Source organism: Ixodes scapularis, unplaced genomic scaffold, assembly GCF_016920785.2.
Source record: "Ixodes scapularis isolate PalLabHiFi unplaced genomic scaffold, ASM1692078v2 PGA_scaffold4__175_contigs__length_147842914, whole genome shotgun sequence".
Classification (NCBI taxonomy): domain Eukaryota; kingdom Metazoa; phylum Arthropoda; class Arachnida; order Ixodida; family Ixodidae; genus Ixodes; species Ixodes scapularis.
In genome coordinates, this window is record NW_024609879.1 from 132,186,294 (window position 1) to 132,202,187 (window position 15,894).

The following is a 15,894-nucleotide window of genomic DNA, read 5'->3' on the forward strand; positions in this document are numbered from 1 at the left end:
AGGGCGTTGCGGGACGGCGAAAACGATCCACGAAAACTCCCTATTGTGTACGGTGTATCAGCAGCGTGGCTGTGGTTTTAGAAGGCAAATATGTTCCAAAAGCCAGGAGTAGACATATTGAAATAAGTTTACACTGGCTTAAGAAAAAAATATATAACAGCAACACGGACGTTTCGCCACCTATCCGGATGGCATCATCAGTATGAACTGGCCCGGGGGTGGGGAGAGTCAAAAACCAGTCGACTCTAATCTAACAAGTCCCCGCAGGAAGCCGCATCGAGCGGACGTGGTCAGAGTATCTTCCGAGGAACTCCAGCAGTTCCTCGTGCCACGCTTCGTGGTTGACGGTGCCGACGCCGAAGTGAAAGTGTCTGTACTCCGGGTCATCGACGAAGTGCTTCATCTTCACCCGAGGTCCCAGCTCTCGGATGAGCTCGTCCACGTCTTCGGGAGGGACGAACTTGTCTCCCCGACTCCAGAAGATGCCAATGTCGTTGGCGACGTTGTCTAACCTGTAGTGCGGAGGGTCGGACTGCGTGGAAACAAATTAAAACGATCGCTGTGTGCCCAGTGTAGTACGTATACAATCTGTGTACCCTCTCCAAAAATAGTATAACTAAGTTGACGCCTGAACGTCGAGGCGGCGCAAAGCAATGGTTACGTGTACAGTGTTTACGAAATTTATACGGAACACGCGAAGAGGGAGAGAGAGAGTGTGTGCGTGCGTCCGTGTGTGTGTGTGTGTGTTATCGCAGCGCTGTCTTGGAGGACAACGGTTCCTTGACGTATAGCACTTCAGGATGGTTTGTTGAGTGCTACTCCACGAAACCCTGTTCTGCTGCCGCCAGGATAACGCCTCCCACGAAAACAAAAACACAACTCACGTGTTCCGTGTTCGTTTGGTAAGCACTCTACATATACCCGCAAGAAAGCATTTAATTAAACAATGTTTTCTTTAATCCATCTAAAAGTGAAGTCTAGGGTGTAGCCTAGAGCCATTACATAAACGCTTTAGAGTAACAACACGTCAACCATCTTAGTGCACCATAGCTTTTAGTTATAATAAGCTTTACCTGAAATCGCAGGAAACACTCTTCCGTCCTTTAGAAATGATAGAACCGCCCGTAACACACCAAAATGCTCAGGAACTCGCATTTTCAAACCATAACGATCGCCAAATCCGCCCACCCTGCACTAAGCACCAAAATGGCGGCGCCCACGAGGGAGTGGAGGGCTTCGAAGCGCGGCTTATTTCGTGGCTCTCTTCTTCGTTTTTAAGTCCAGATGCAGCCAACACTACGAGCTGGTGGGAACAATCAGCAGTACAAGTACGGACACTCCTTGCTACGCTGGACGAAAATATTAACACGCAAACTAAATACTCGGTGAGAAGCTGCCCGATGGGTTCACTTAAAATGAACGCTCCTCGAATGTTTGGCGGTGACGTACGCCGAAGACTCACCTGACCGTACTTCTCTCGATTGCCTTCCGGACCGTAGTCGTACTTTTGCGCGTTCTTGGATATCACCAACTGCGTCGATGTAAGTGAACGACCTCAGTGGAGGATCGGCCGTTAGCCTTCATGTGCACTTTGCTAGGGTGATGCCACCCTTTGTAATGCCACTCGCCGACAAACCAGTAGCCATTTTGGTCCTTGGCGATACTCCGTAGGGCTTATAACTCTCCCAGAAACAAGCACCTTATCTCACAAGTTCGGAGCAGCGTTGTGGAACCCACGGAGGGAAGATTAGCATTTTCCCCTCGGATGGGAGGACCGATGGACACAAAGGCCACTTTCCGGCGCACGGGGAAACAATGAGAGAAGCAAAATGGCGGTGGAAGAAGGTATGGGAAAGGGAAACAGCATCACTCTATGCGAAGCGCACATGAAGGCACCCTAGCCGTTACTAAGACGATCCGCGTACGGGCATGCCATTGTTTCACTCACCTGACTCAAGTGAATCATGTTCTTAATTGACGTCCCAGATGGCAGGTGAGACATGTACACAGGATACCGAGACTGCAACGCAAAATTTTACCATCTAGGCAAAGCGACAAGAATATTGCAAAAAAAAAGAGAACCTATATATTCGTGTATATAATTATAATAATCTTGATTTGCACTCTGAGTTTCGGGTAGAGGGGCCAAAGGTAAACAGATTTACCTGACGAGGCCCCACCACCCTATACACTGCTCAGCAGGGAATCAAAACAGACTAGAATTGAACAATAAAACACAAGTGAAAACGACAAAAAATCTTATCAAACAAAGTTTCACTGAGCCAAATAGGCACTGAACAAGCCTTCTACAAAATAGTGGATTAATAAGACCACACCGGGAGCAAAGTACAACTTGGCAGGAGCTAGGAGCTTTGCAGTGAGTAATAACACGACTAACTCTGGTCAGAGCTGATTATACGCTATTGAACCCAATGCTTAACCAAACGCTATAAAGAGCCTATTGTAAAATATAACGTTTCATGTTATTTTCGAAGGCAACGAGCAAAGTAGCATTCCTCATTAATTCAATAACACTTGGATGATCGTTCAAAAGCTGGGGTATTTTATACGCTAGAGCTTGGAAGCCATAACTTGTTCGAATTTTGGGCTTTATGTATATTTCAGTTGTTAGATTATATTATGTTGTTTTGGAGTGGTAGGTCTCACAAAATTCATTTTGGTCACTGCTGTACTCGCGGTATATTCTCATTGCTAGTTTTAAAATCAAGAGCTTGGAATTTTTGAGAATAAAGGTAGCACGGAAATTGGCCTACGGTTTTTTATATTGTTGCGCTGACTACCTTCATGTATGACACAAGCTCTGACGTTTCATTTTTTTTCCGGAAATATACCAGTCACGGATGTGTTACATATATGTTCTAGAATGGAGCTTATAAAGTGCGCGACTGCTTTATTCGTTGCCGCTTTTATATAATCTGATCCGGCCGCTGTGTTATTACTTAAATTACTGAGAAGCCTCGTTATCTCTGTCTCCGTCACAGGGCAGAGGAAAACTGAATTTGCAGTTGCAGCTGGCGACATATAAGGTTCGGAACTACTACTAGATAGGGATGAAGTGGGGCAGGCGCCGCAACTGAACAAGTGAACGTTAAACTGTTAGCAAGGAGGGAATTTGAATATAAGATACCATCAATTACCAGTTCTTTTGGAAGTACCATAGCCTCCTCTATACTCACAAAGCCTGGCAGTTCGACGACGGAGCCATTGAGTGCCCGGTCGCAGATTTGAAGCGCTAGGACCTGGTAGCAGAGAGCCTCAAAGAGCCATTTCTCGGGGAACCTGGATGTCAGCGCAGAGCTTTCCCAGAGGTGAGGATTTGAAACACACTTGTTCGCATGGGAGAAGTGTACGTGTCTCGGCATCTCGCCGCAGCGGGGCGCCAGTCACGTGGCTCCTCCTTTCATCCGTTGTCTGCCACTCCACCTTTTCCATTTCAGTGGCCGCTTCTCGGTGCGATCTGCCAGGCTTTGCCAGTATATAGGAGGTTATTGGAGTACATTGTGGGCATGGAAGTTAAACCCTACAGTGTTCCATACTTTTTTAGGATCATTATAAACGGACGCGAATTTATCGCCGCAATACTGCTTGCGTGCTTTCTTAATTTCAGCGTTTAACTTATTTCATATCTTTTATATTCGCGTAGTACCGACTCATCTTTTGTTTTGATAAAAGTATCATAGAGTTTATCTCGGCGATTTATTCTTGTGTACATATCATGAGTAATCTATGGTTTTCTTACTTTTTTTTTTACATTTTTGGGGGGGAAGCGTTTTGTCACAGCATTCTTTAATCCTAGTTATGAAAATGCCGCAGCATATACTAGTAATGCTTTCACTGTATAGATCATCCCAATTAGTGTTTGATATGAGGTTATAGAACTTAGTTATATTGGCATAATTAATCCTCCCACAAGCTGTGACAGCTACGGAGTTTTTGTGTCCATTCGTTTTCATTGAGAACGAATTAAGAAGGCAAAATATAGGTAAGTGATCACTGACTGGGCAGGAAAAAATTCCAGAGATTGTTTCACTCGGTAGGTCACTTGTGATACATAAATCGATTATTGTTGCGCTATCCAGATTTATTTTTGTTGGTGCAGTAATAACGTTACTGCACCGGAATGATTCAATAGTATCAAGGAACTGTCCGCAGAGCAGATGCGAGCCCGTCAGATTGATATTAAAGTCCCCTATGAGTGTGATTCGTAAATTCAATGAGGTCATATGCTCCAAAAGTTTAACTACGTAATTCATAAATTCAGATAATGCCCCAGAAGGTGGCTGATTTGGAGTAGCCACTAAGGATCCTTCACACATGGCAACAATCGATTCATAGTCCTTGGTTACGTGCGAGTATTCGAACATAACACTATACCCTGTGCTATTACGAAAATACTATGAAACGCCCCGTCATTTTTCTGTCTAATCTGAATACCTCTTCGCTCTTATAGCCTTCAAAACTCACTTGATCATCAGTATTAGAAACCTAAGTTCCCGTGAAAGCGAAAATGTCGAAACTGTAATTAGAGAGTTGAAAAACATGGCAACGTCATCATGTTTATTTGCAATGCCCCTAACATTTAAATGTCAAGCATATATATATTTTTTAAAGAAACCATGCATTATTTTGCAGAAGTTGTTTAAATGTAACCTGGTTATAGTACAGGGACATGAATGTTGTGTCAGCCATTTTACATTACTTTGCCGATATCATCCGTTCCTTTTTTCTGCCATGTAAACGTGAACCCTTGTTCACGAGCCTTTCTCTTTGTCATCCACAGCAGCTTTTTGTTGGAGGCAGTCAGCTTATCAAAGAAGCGGACATTCAGACCGCTAGTCGATTGCAACATGCGTTTGGTGGGTTCCATTGTACCGGAATAGGTTCTCGTCTCCTGTTTTGCTCCTGACACCGAAACATTAAAAGCTCCTTCCCCCCCCCCCCCCCCCCCAAAAAAAAAAAAAAAAATCGGTCAGCCTTTTTATTTTTGTGAAGAAGGAAGACCAGCGGAGCTGTACTCGGCACACTCTGTGCTTCTTCTTCGTCGTCGTCTGTTTTTCGCGCTGTTTCCTGCGATGAATTCCCACCAACGCGCCAAACTATCCATTCTATTAGAACTGGAAAGGTTGGCGCCATCTACGAGCGACGGCAGAAACCATACTGGTTGTGCTTGCCGCCGTCGCTTATAGATGGCGGTAGCTGTCCAGGCAGGTTTGCGTCGACATACCTGACACGAACCTGAGAAACCTAGCCCGTAACAGCTCCGCTGTAAAACTTCCCGCTAAATATGGAGGGAAACACTTATTTCTTCATAGGGGGCTGGATGGCGCATAGCTGTTCTAGAGCCTGGCGCAGGTGAAGCCACCGGAAGTTCGATGCTTTTCCCGAAAGTCGTTTGTTTGCTGGGCTTCCTAGTGCATTCAGTCAATGTTTTGTTTCACGCTTTCTCGTGTCTTTGATTGGGTTTGAATAATACCGCTTTGAATTAAATCTCGATAATAATGCATTTGTAAGTGGGACATATGCACACTTGATCAAATAGAATCTCAAAATGTTCACATCCAACGACTTCCCGGGAGACGTTTCGTGTCCGCGTGCGCTATTACTGCGCAACAAGCAGGCTTTCTTGAGATGACAAGAAAAAGATCCAGCGCCCTGAATAGTTTTCACACCAGCACTCGGAAGAGTTGAAAAACTTGTCAAGCGCTCACTTCCGGGACAAGCCGCCTACTTCCGGTGGCTTCATACCTGTTTGTCCAATGCGCCATCCATTCATCATTCGTCGGAGCGTCCGAGCGTACTAAAAGTGCAAGGTCACGGCGCATTTACTGCGGTTGATTGGTTTAGCCTATGATGGTACAGACGCACAGTGATTACGAACGACGTGGCCCTGCACATGTGCACATTTGTCACGACTTGATTGACCCCATGCATTAGCCTTATAGCGTTGGCGACGCTCGGACTCCGGCGAAATATTGATGGTCATCGATTATTATAAAATTTTCACCGTGCAGTAAATATCCAACCCTGAGTGTGTCTACAAAATACCTCATTGAAATAATCAATTTTTTTTTAGAAAATGAATTTTGAAGTTTACGCGTACACCTCTGAATCGCTGGCTGCCGCTTTATCTGGTAACAGCGAGCAGGGGACTTCGCGACGTCAAATGTTGAATCTGAGAGCAGACGACGCGCTCCCTCCTCGACGGTGTTGTGCGTTGTAGCGATAGTGAGCGCCTGTGGTTTTTAATGCGAAAGCATTAACTGTCCCATAGAGCGAGCTGACGTCATCAGTTTGAAGCGCGAAAACGGCACCTATACTCGTTTTCACCTGAAGAAGCGTAGTAAAAAAAAAAGGTACGGCTTCTCGCGGAGCATTACTAATTTCCACCTTTACGTAGATAATAAATATGTATGCAGGTGCATTTTAGATTAGACGCATGTTATCTTATCAAGACGTACACGTTTGAAACGTCAAGAGCATTGCTTCTTTTTCTGGCAACCAAATCTTGCAAAAACTACTTCGCGCGGCGTATGAACATTGAGCAAAACGTCCTTCTTTCTTGAGGTGAAAATGGGTATAGTTTCCGCGATCCCTATAGGAGCGAAGTAAAGCTGATGGATTTTGCCTTCAATTCCATTGGCCCTGCGATCGTCAGTTTCCACGACCGCTCACCCCATTGCACTACGTGTCCAACAAGGCGCCGTTAACACGAAGCGTCCAAGGTCAGAATGCCCAGGGGAGCACGGCGCTGACAGGCGACGAAAAGTACGCAGCAGACGAAAAAGGGAGCGAACGAGCGGCTTCCATGCTTTCGCATTCACAACTCATAAAAAGTGCTTAGGTGTACTGTACCTCGAGCTTTTTGCCGATTGTGTCTGACACAATCGGCAAAAAGCTCGAGGATAGCGGGGAAAGTTGGTTTTGTGCTGTGAGGATACAATAACGCCACGAATAGATGCAGCAGAGTGACGTCTCGTCGGTTTTCGAACTAGAAGTCACTGCGATGGAAGTGGCTGTGTCACCGACACAGATTCGCGAGAGTTGCAGAGTCGGGCGCAGTGCCGACAGCAGCACCGCCGCGGCGCCGTGAAGTCGGAGGTTCGGTAAGCATAAGCAAGCGCTGGGCATGTGCTTGTCTCGGCTCACGTGATTGGTGTGCGTGTGTCCCATGTTGAACATGAAGTCGGCGAGGAACGCACAGACGCTGCGGCCGCTCGGGAAAGCGCATAATGCGCGTGCTCCTTTGGCTGCCAGGAAGTCTCGGGGCATCACTTCGTACACTCCGGACGAGTAGAGACCGTTCTGCGAACAAATGACATGCAGAGCGAAGCTGTCAGGATGCGCACAGTCAGTCGAAAAGCTATTCGCGCCGCCTCGAGACTCTTTTCGATGTTCAGTTTGGCAACTTTTCGATCACTGCCATCATCTCAGTGTATGGCATCCGCGCCATACTAATGGCGGCCGTCTTGAGCTTGGTGTTGAAGGAAGAAGTCGAAGATACAGAGGATTATTGAGGCCTGTACGTCCGTGACGTCAGTACAACACGCCGCGCGAATTAGATACAACGGCTGCGTAAACGTTCGATTAGGGGTATTGTCCAATCAATTTCTTGGCACAAGTTTGGCTCGATAAAGCATTTTGATGGTGGAAATTTAACCAGTGGATTATGAGTCGCTGCTTTGGACTGGTCAGTTCTTATGTGCGAACTATTGGAACTCAAACAAATCAAGAAAGAATGACGAGGGGATCGAAGAACCTATTCTCATCTGTCCATTGACGTGCGAAAGGGACCTTCAGCTGTAAAGCTCGCAACGTTGATGTGAATTCAAATGGGAAGAAACAGGTTCGGAAACAAGTGTACGAAAAAATTTTTTATCTTGATTAATCTTTTTTTTATGTTCGTTCCAGTTTATTTGACATACCGAAGAGGAAAATATTTGCATTGAATGAAATATAACTCGTATCTCTGACGTCACTTTGCAGCAGCGACGCTTTTCCGACGTTGGGAAAACCTCACCGCTTTGGGAGTGACGTCAAAGATACCAGTTTTTGTTGCTCTTGTTTTGTTTTCTTTAATGAGTGTCTTATTTCCGCGTTTCCTTTTTCTGTGCATCGTTTTATCCTGTTTTATTTTTTTTATCTCTCGTTCAATCTTATCGTGAAAAATGCGCCACTTATTTGGGCTGTTCAAACCGCATCGAAATAACGACGTACACCGCAACGTTTAATAATACAGAATAAATAAATATCACGTGAGCCTAAAGTCTTTTCACGAATAAAAAAATTGCCGCCTTAAAAACTTGGAAAAGCATACACACGGAAATTGAAGGCTAGGTATAAGCCTACTCATTCAATTTGTGACATTTTTTTTTTCCTTTTTATATGTGGCGTTACGATTACCTCTTTCAAATTAGCTTCAGTGAAGGAGGAAGCACCGCGTTTTTATCACGAAAGTAAAGGCTGGTTTTCACAGTTGCGACTGCTCATGACATGTGCTTTAATAAATCTCTTCAAAGGCTCTTACGACGAGAAAACAAAAAAAAAAAAAAAAAAAAAAACACGGGCGCTATCTGTCGCGTAGTCTTGGAACACTTGGAATCTCCGTATAATTATAAGTTACCATTTCTCAAAGTGCATTTGATCTCGCGAATACCACAAAACCTTCACTCTAGTGAGATGCAGTTTCAGGGCCATTTTATAGATGACGCTGCCGCACGTGCCGGTGTGTCCTCTCGTCCTAAGAGGTCACAAGAACTCGGTCGTAAGCAAACGCAAGTGTGTGAACGGGCCTTAACTCGACCGTTACAACTTAACGTCCCTTCAAAAATGAGCATGGACGAAATTTGCCAGTCGTTGAAGCCACCAAATTGCGATGTGGGAAGATTGAAGAGACTTGCCGTGTCGATGATTGCCTTTGACATTGTTATTTTGGCACAACATTGCGGAAAAAGGGTCTAATTTTCGCTACCTTAACTTCGATCAGATTCGAACAATTTTCAGAGAGACTTACGAGGAAGCCGTTCCCGCGGGTAGCTATGACCTCAAGGAAGGGAACTTTGAAGTTCGGCATCTTTCGGAAAGGAGCAAGTCCCGCCATGGCCTTGACCTGCGAAAAAAGTTCATATGTTGAAATGTTGGGTCACTAGGTTTGAAATGTCTATCTCCAACGCAGTTACTTTATCTTATAAAAACACTGTCAAGCAATTTTTTCTGCAAAAATAAAAAAAGTAAAATTTTTTACAATACTTCGTCGCTACGCTTGATCTATATATTGCAATCGTGCGCAAGACAAAAAATATATATATATATATATATGTATGCCGTTACAACGCCCTCACACATACGCAATCTATAGACTGCGCAACATTGTTAACGCGAGCAAACGATCGATCGCCGGTTTTTCTTGCTTTTTGCTTAAACTCTAAGGACTGTCGTCAAAACTGATATGGTGGCTAAAAGTGTGCACATGGGACACGAACCTACGTGGTAAATTGTGGGGTTTGACAGTATACCTTTTCTTAAATAAAAAAAGAAAAAGGCGCGATGTCGTGTTTGCGTTAAAAGTGTCGCGCAGTTTACGTATACTCGTTGAACCGCTTTCAACATTTACTGAAAGACAGTTTAAGTGATCATTTGATCATGTGAAAACAGATTGTTAGATAACTTCAGATCCCTAAAAGTTTCCCAAATAACACTTGAAAGAATAGAAAGTGACGTGTCTTTCTCTGCGTGCGTGCGTGCGTGAGTTCTTATCGTGCGTGCGTGGATTTATCAAGTCTTACGAAGTTTGCATGTGGTACGTGTATTTACAGACATCAATACAACTAACTTAATTAAGAAACTGAAAAAAAAAATACGTTCAGCCTTTTTACTTTGGTTAAGAAGGAAGAGCAGCAGAACTGCTACTATGTGACGCCATCTATGAGCGACGGCGGCAACCAGACAACCGGCAAGTCGGTTGTCTGGTTGCCGTCGTCGCTCGTAGATGGAGGTAACTGTCCAGAGGGTTGTGTTGAGATTTATTTGTCCACGGACACGAAACTGCAGAAACTAGCCCTTAAAGGGGAACTCCGGCGACTTTTTGAGCAACCCCAACTAACTATATTTTTGAAATCGCCGTCCTTTATTCTTTCTAATATCTTATTTTGTATCGCGAAATTCAGAATAGTTATTGTGAAATCGGCAAATGAAAATGACGCCAAAACGATGATTCGAATATACCCGCGCTTTTCATTGCCGTGACGTCACGAATGTGCCGGCTTGCGGTTCGAGCGGGCAGTCTAAAAATGAACTATGCCGAGCATTTGTATCGTGCTGCTGCGCGGGAGCTGGGGCGACTTTCCAAAGCATTCATTTGACACCATAAAACTGCTTGTAATCAGTTGGGAACAAAGCCTACAGCCCAAAGAGTGAACCCCTGCACACTCATGACGTCACGTTTTCAATGTTGCCAGTAGAGCTTTTCACTTTGGAGAACACGATGAGGACCAGAACTGTAAATTCTGTAACCTCGCGAAAAAAAGTGATTTTGTCCAAATATTTGGGTTACTAGTTCAGCGACGTTTGTTGGTGTTTTTAGCAAGTTTTTAGGCAAATCGGGGACTATGAAGAAAACGGCGGAGTACTCCTTTAACAGCTCCACTGTAAAATCCAAGTCAACATGGTTCTAATTAACAACATGCACGTTTGACTTCAGTTGGGGGAGTGTCTGTCTGTCTACATGTGGCGGCTAAAATAAATTATAAAACTGCTCCGTTTTTCTTTTTTTTTTTTTTTGCGTTTCGTTGAGTAAATAGCTTTCAAACCCAAGTTACACTTTTGAAGTATACGCGTGAAAGCGCTCCATGGGTATCAGTCATCAAATTCAGTGGTTCTCAAAGAGGTGTCCTCGAAGCCCTGCCTCATCAGTCAAACCCGGCAATAATTTTTTTTTCCAGGTTGAGGAGAATTGTTTTTGTTTTCGGGTGAGTATTCTCGTGTGTATGTCAATGAGAGAATTAAGTCTACTTTGCACTAGCCCTTAGTTATGTACAAAATGTCACCAAAAAAAATGTAGTTTTTTTTTTTTTTTTGCGGAAAACTAAATTAAACATTGCCGAACGCTCATTATCTGCCCAAAGGTAGCGCTAGAAGTCACAACCAGATGCCAAAGTTTCAGCCCGATCCGATACCTTATTCAAAAGATATAAGTGATTTTCTGAAAATTTCGATAGAAAGATGGAGCCCATTTTTGCCCATTTTCGTGTTCTGGTGCCATAGAGCCCCATGTAGTCGAAAACTCCGTCGGGCGCCATTTTCCCATTGAAGTTTTAAGAAAATCACTTATAACTTTTGAATAAGGTATCGGATCGGGCTGAAACTTTGACATATAGTTGTGACCTCTAGCGCTACCTTTGGGCAGAAAATGAGTGTTCGGAAATGCCTAGTTTATGTTTGCGGTAAAAAAAAAAAAAAAAATCTGGTACATTTTTTTTTTGTGACACCTTGTACATTTACTTCATCATTATCGTAATTAACCTATACCTTTCCCTTCAACTCACCACGAACGGGTCCTCCATCGTCTCCGCCGATCCACAAGGGATCCGCGAAACATCGGTGGTTGAGAACCACCGCTCTAATTCATCTCCGGGTCCACGGCGAGAGAACCATGCATATGTATATGTGGCTTTATTAGACGCATAGACCCAGACGTGGACGCTACCACATGCACGAGGTGACGCCAAGACGACTGACGCGGCTGCCGCTTTATCTCTTCGGAGTGTTTGCCGCTTGGGGCAGGGCTTGCGGACCCACAAACGATGACGTCCATACGCAATCCTTTTCTAGTCTAGGTGGTGTTGGTCTACAGCTCACCTTGGCGTTGTACTCGGGCCTTTCGGACATCATGATGAAGTACATGAGCGCCCCCTGCGAGAGGCCGACGTAGAACAGGCTGTCGCGTTTCGTCTGCTTAAGGACGTGGTCGATCTGTGCCGGGCCATCGTACGCGCCGAACTCGTGAAACCTGCAACGAGCATTTGTTTTAAAGGGACCGCTTGATGAAAGAACTGTCTAAACGAAAGATGTGGGCAGAAAGTAAGAAAAAAAAAAAAAGCGCAGTGACAAATTTTACGCTAAAGAATTAGAGGGTTCCTCGCAGTGTCCCACGAAATGAACTGCGCTACTGTGTTTAGATTTAGCGGACGGTATTGATGGGGCACTGTGATGGCATCTGAAGCCATGACGTCACGTGACACTCTGACGTCATGTGACGTCGCATGACGTGGCCACGCGTGCCACGTCATGCGACGACCCGCTAAATTCAGTGAAGAAATTTTCCCGCTAAATTCAGCGGGGAAACTGCGACGTCACGGGATGTCCGATTTCTGAGCGCGTGACACTACCACGTCCAATTTCTAAACTCCTCTAGGAGCTTAGACTTGGAAATGCTTGTATTTAATGTGTATGTCTCCTTTATCGTTATTCGCGAAGGTAAACCATATCTGTCTACACAATCTTGTTTTAAATCTGCAGACTGGTGCAAACTGAGAGAACTACACAACTTCAAAAAGATGCGGACGTTTTAAAACAAACATTTTAATAATATATATATATATATATATATATATATATATATATATATTTTTTTTTTTTTTTTTTTTTATAAACTTCGAAAATTTATAGGGTATACTTTGTGTGACGGAAATCTTTTGCCAAAAGTACTCGTGCGATATTGAGTTAGTTGATTGTAGTATGTTCAAAAGTAAGAATAATTTACGTTGGTTCTTTCTGTTTTTTCTGCGTGCGTTGGTCAATATCGAGCCAGTCGTCCACTCACGAGAAGTTCCAAAACTCCCGAGAAGCGTTGCTGAACTTCCGGTGGTTCTTGCCGTAGGTGTTCCCACGAACGTTCCCAAGCCAGACGTCGTAACCATGATCTGCCAGCACAAACCCTGCGTACAAAAAAAAAAACAAAAAAACGTACCGTATAGAAAGCACGCGAATAACGCGTTTGAGCAGATGGTAATTATAAATGGGCTACACTTAAGATTAACGACACGTTTGTCATCTTGATGCTTACATTCATAGTTGTCAGTTATCCGAAGCTTCGTCTGAAATTACAGGAAACGCTTTCTCGGGCTGCAGAAAGTTAAAACAGTTCGCGACCGAGCAAAAAGATGTCACATGAGCTCCCTGACACCGTATCCAAAGCTCAGGAAGTATTTTTGAAATTCAGTCTGGCAACTTTGATCACCATCATTTTCTAGGCTAGGTGGCACAAGCTACCGCCCAGTATAAACGATACATCCATTAGCATCCATCCATTCATCCTCAGTCTATGACATCTGTACGAAACAAGTAGCGGCTTTCTTTGAGGCTGGTGAAGGAAAGAGTTGAAGCTATTGTACTAGGCGGAGGAGGTTTGTAGGTTTGAGACGTCAGTACAACACGACATGGAAGTTGGATACAACGGCTGCGTAAGCGTTTATTTCGGAGTGTGGCTCAAGTAATATCTGGCGCAAGTTTGATTTTAAAGCCTTTGGATGGCGGTGATTTTAATCGATGGCTTATCGGTTGTCGCTTTGTATACAGACCCGTTCTTATGGTCACATCATCAAAAGTGAAAGAAGAAAGAACTATATGATGTGGTGCCCGATGAAATACCGTTTGATGATCGCCATAATTTTGGCAAAAGTGAAACTGCGTTTTGAGCCACTAGACGGCACTGAATTTTGAAAGGGGTTTATTGCACCCGCTCTAGCCTAGGCAACAAAATGGCGGAGCCCCACACAACACTCCGGGAACGAGTGTCGATATTCTAAGCAAATGTTCTCAGACGTTTCAATCCTGAGAAAGCCCTATTTTGCCTTGATTGGCAGCCAAAGAACGTCACCCGGTCTTGGCATTGATTCAATAAAGTGGTGCAGAAGCCTAGAAACCTTGTAAACAGTTAAGCTGAGACTGCAGCCGATGCCACAAGCACGAGATCTCGAGGTCGCTGCTTTGAAGCGCTCTTCTGCAGAACGAGCACTCGTTCTGTGGAAGATGTATGTACCTACATACATCTTAATTCAACGCATTAAAGAAGAAATTAATAACAGTTCGCAAAAAAAAAAAAAAAAGAAATGTTTTTGCTGTGGTTTTTGAGGGGATTACGAGTATAGAAAGAGAACCCATTTTCTAGGCTTAGTTTTTTAGTGTGACTCAGGGACACCGCATAAAAGCGCGTGAAAAATAGGAATCCAGTTGGCTCCGACTGCTTTGAGCGAGGCACAGCTTTCGCTCGACGAAGTTGGTATCGACAATGCAAGGGTTTGGAGTCCGACAGGAGTAGAAGGAAAGGGAGCTGGCCTGTCCCGTACCCAGCGACTGCCGAGGGGAGTTGAGGACGAAGGTAATGGAAGCGACCAAAAAGCCGGACATGAGGAAGACCGGCTGCCGTGAGCATGGCACTGAGCACGCCTGGCGTCCATGAGGGATGCGATGCATTTCCAGAATGTAGCCGTCTTCGGTGGTTACCCGATGCCTCTCGAAAGGGTAGCCCTTGCTCGTCACCATGTACTCCTGCAAGACAGAATATAGCATCGATGACTGGCACTGTATGGATCCTTTTCCCGGTAAGCGTCTGCTCACCCGTACACCCTTGGCCGTGCTTCCCGCTGTCGCCCTTTTCGGAGGGCACTATCCCGCACGACCAACATTGTCGACACCTATATTTGCGCGTATTTCATCTGTTTTGACGATCCTTTTTTTTAGCATCGCTAGTATGGGGCACAAAAAGCAATGAAAACCGATTCAGCGATTTGCTCGCTTACAGAACAATTGTTGGCTCTACTTGTAAGAAACTCAAGTCGTGATTTTTATCAAGGTATTCTAGAAGAAGGTTTCTCGCGCGGTTGGTACCAACTAGCCCAAATGTCAACCTTACTGCATTGAAAGACGAGGAAGTAAAAGAGCCGATCTCCAAGCAAAGGGTCGGGCAGGCGATCGGACTCTGAGGGACTAATTGATTAAGTATAGACCTCATCGCTTTCTATTCGATATGCGTGACCAGTTTCACAGACACGCAGTTAAAAATAATCGCGTTCGAGAGAGCTCTGTGTCTCGGTCCCTCAGCCTAGGAACAAGGTTCGCCGGGTACCCGTTGGTATCTCGGTGGCGAAAGATCTCGCGCACCCAGAAGGCTCCTCTGCGTTAAGCCGTCGGCACACATATGCACTAATTGCGTATGTAAGAGTATCTGTTGCATTTCTATTTCAGCATCCCACATGCCCGCCATGGTGCTGCTGATGCACACCCAACCACAGGAACCAGAACCGCAGTGCACGCGCTAATCCGCAGCACCGCGGTACAAGAAGCGCTAGTGAAGCGCTAACAAGGCGCTACTGGAGCGCTAACAAGGCGCTACTGGAGCGCTAATCACGCGCTATATTAGAACGAAGTCACGCGCTAGGAAGCGCCTGAGCGCTCCTTGGAGCGCTCACGTAGCGCTAACTTAGCGCTCCGCTGTATGTGTGAACAGGCCTTAAAACTCTAATATTTGGAACTGACTTACGATGCTCTTGCCAACATCCGGATCGCTGCCGCTGTAAGGTTCCATCAAAAGTGCGGGAAAGTTGACGGTTGTCGTGATGCTGCTCAGCATCAAGCTGGTGAGCAGTCTCAACAGCATCTTGGACGAGGGGATGACTCCGTCGAATCTGGTAAAACTCACATACAAATCCACAGAGCGGTATCGGAAAAAAGCAGTGGCCAAACTTCAATATATTCCATATGCGTTCCTGAAGCTTGAGATCGAAACAGAAATTTCGCTTGACACTTGAAATCGACGTTTTGTTCCTTAAACAGACCTACAAAACTTGACCTTGAAAGTTTCGAATTAATTTGGAGTTG

General features: G+C 44.9%; 1 protein-coding gene across 1 annotated transcript; it reads right to left on the bottom strand.

The window, feature by feature from the left end:
* Positions 1-250: 250 nt before the first annotated feature.
* LOC8038141 (lipase member J-like) lies at positions 251-15,673 on the bottom strand. The gene is made up of 9 exons (XM_040500757.2): positions 15,557-15,673; positions 14,364-14,565; positions 12,839-12,953; positions 11,875-12,025; positions 9,032-9,127; positions 7,168-7,323; positions 1,949-2,020; positions 1,463-1,531; positions 251-532 (listed from the first exon to the last, which is right to left on the bottom strand). Exons 1-9 carry the CDS (start codon positions 15,671-15,673, stop codon positions 251-253), a joined length of 1,260 nt encoding a protein of 419 aa, XP_040356691.2.
* Positions 15,674-15,894: the final 221 nt, after the last annotated feature.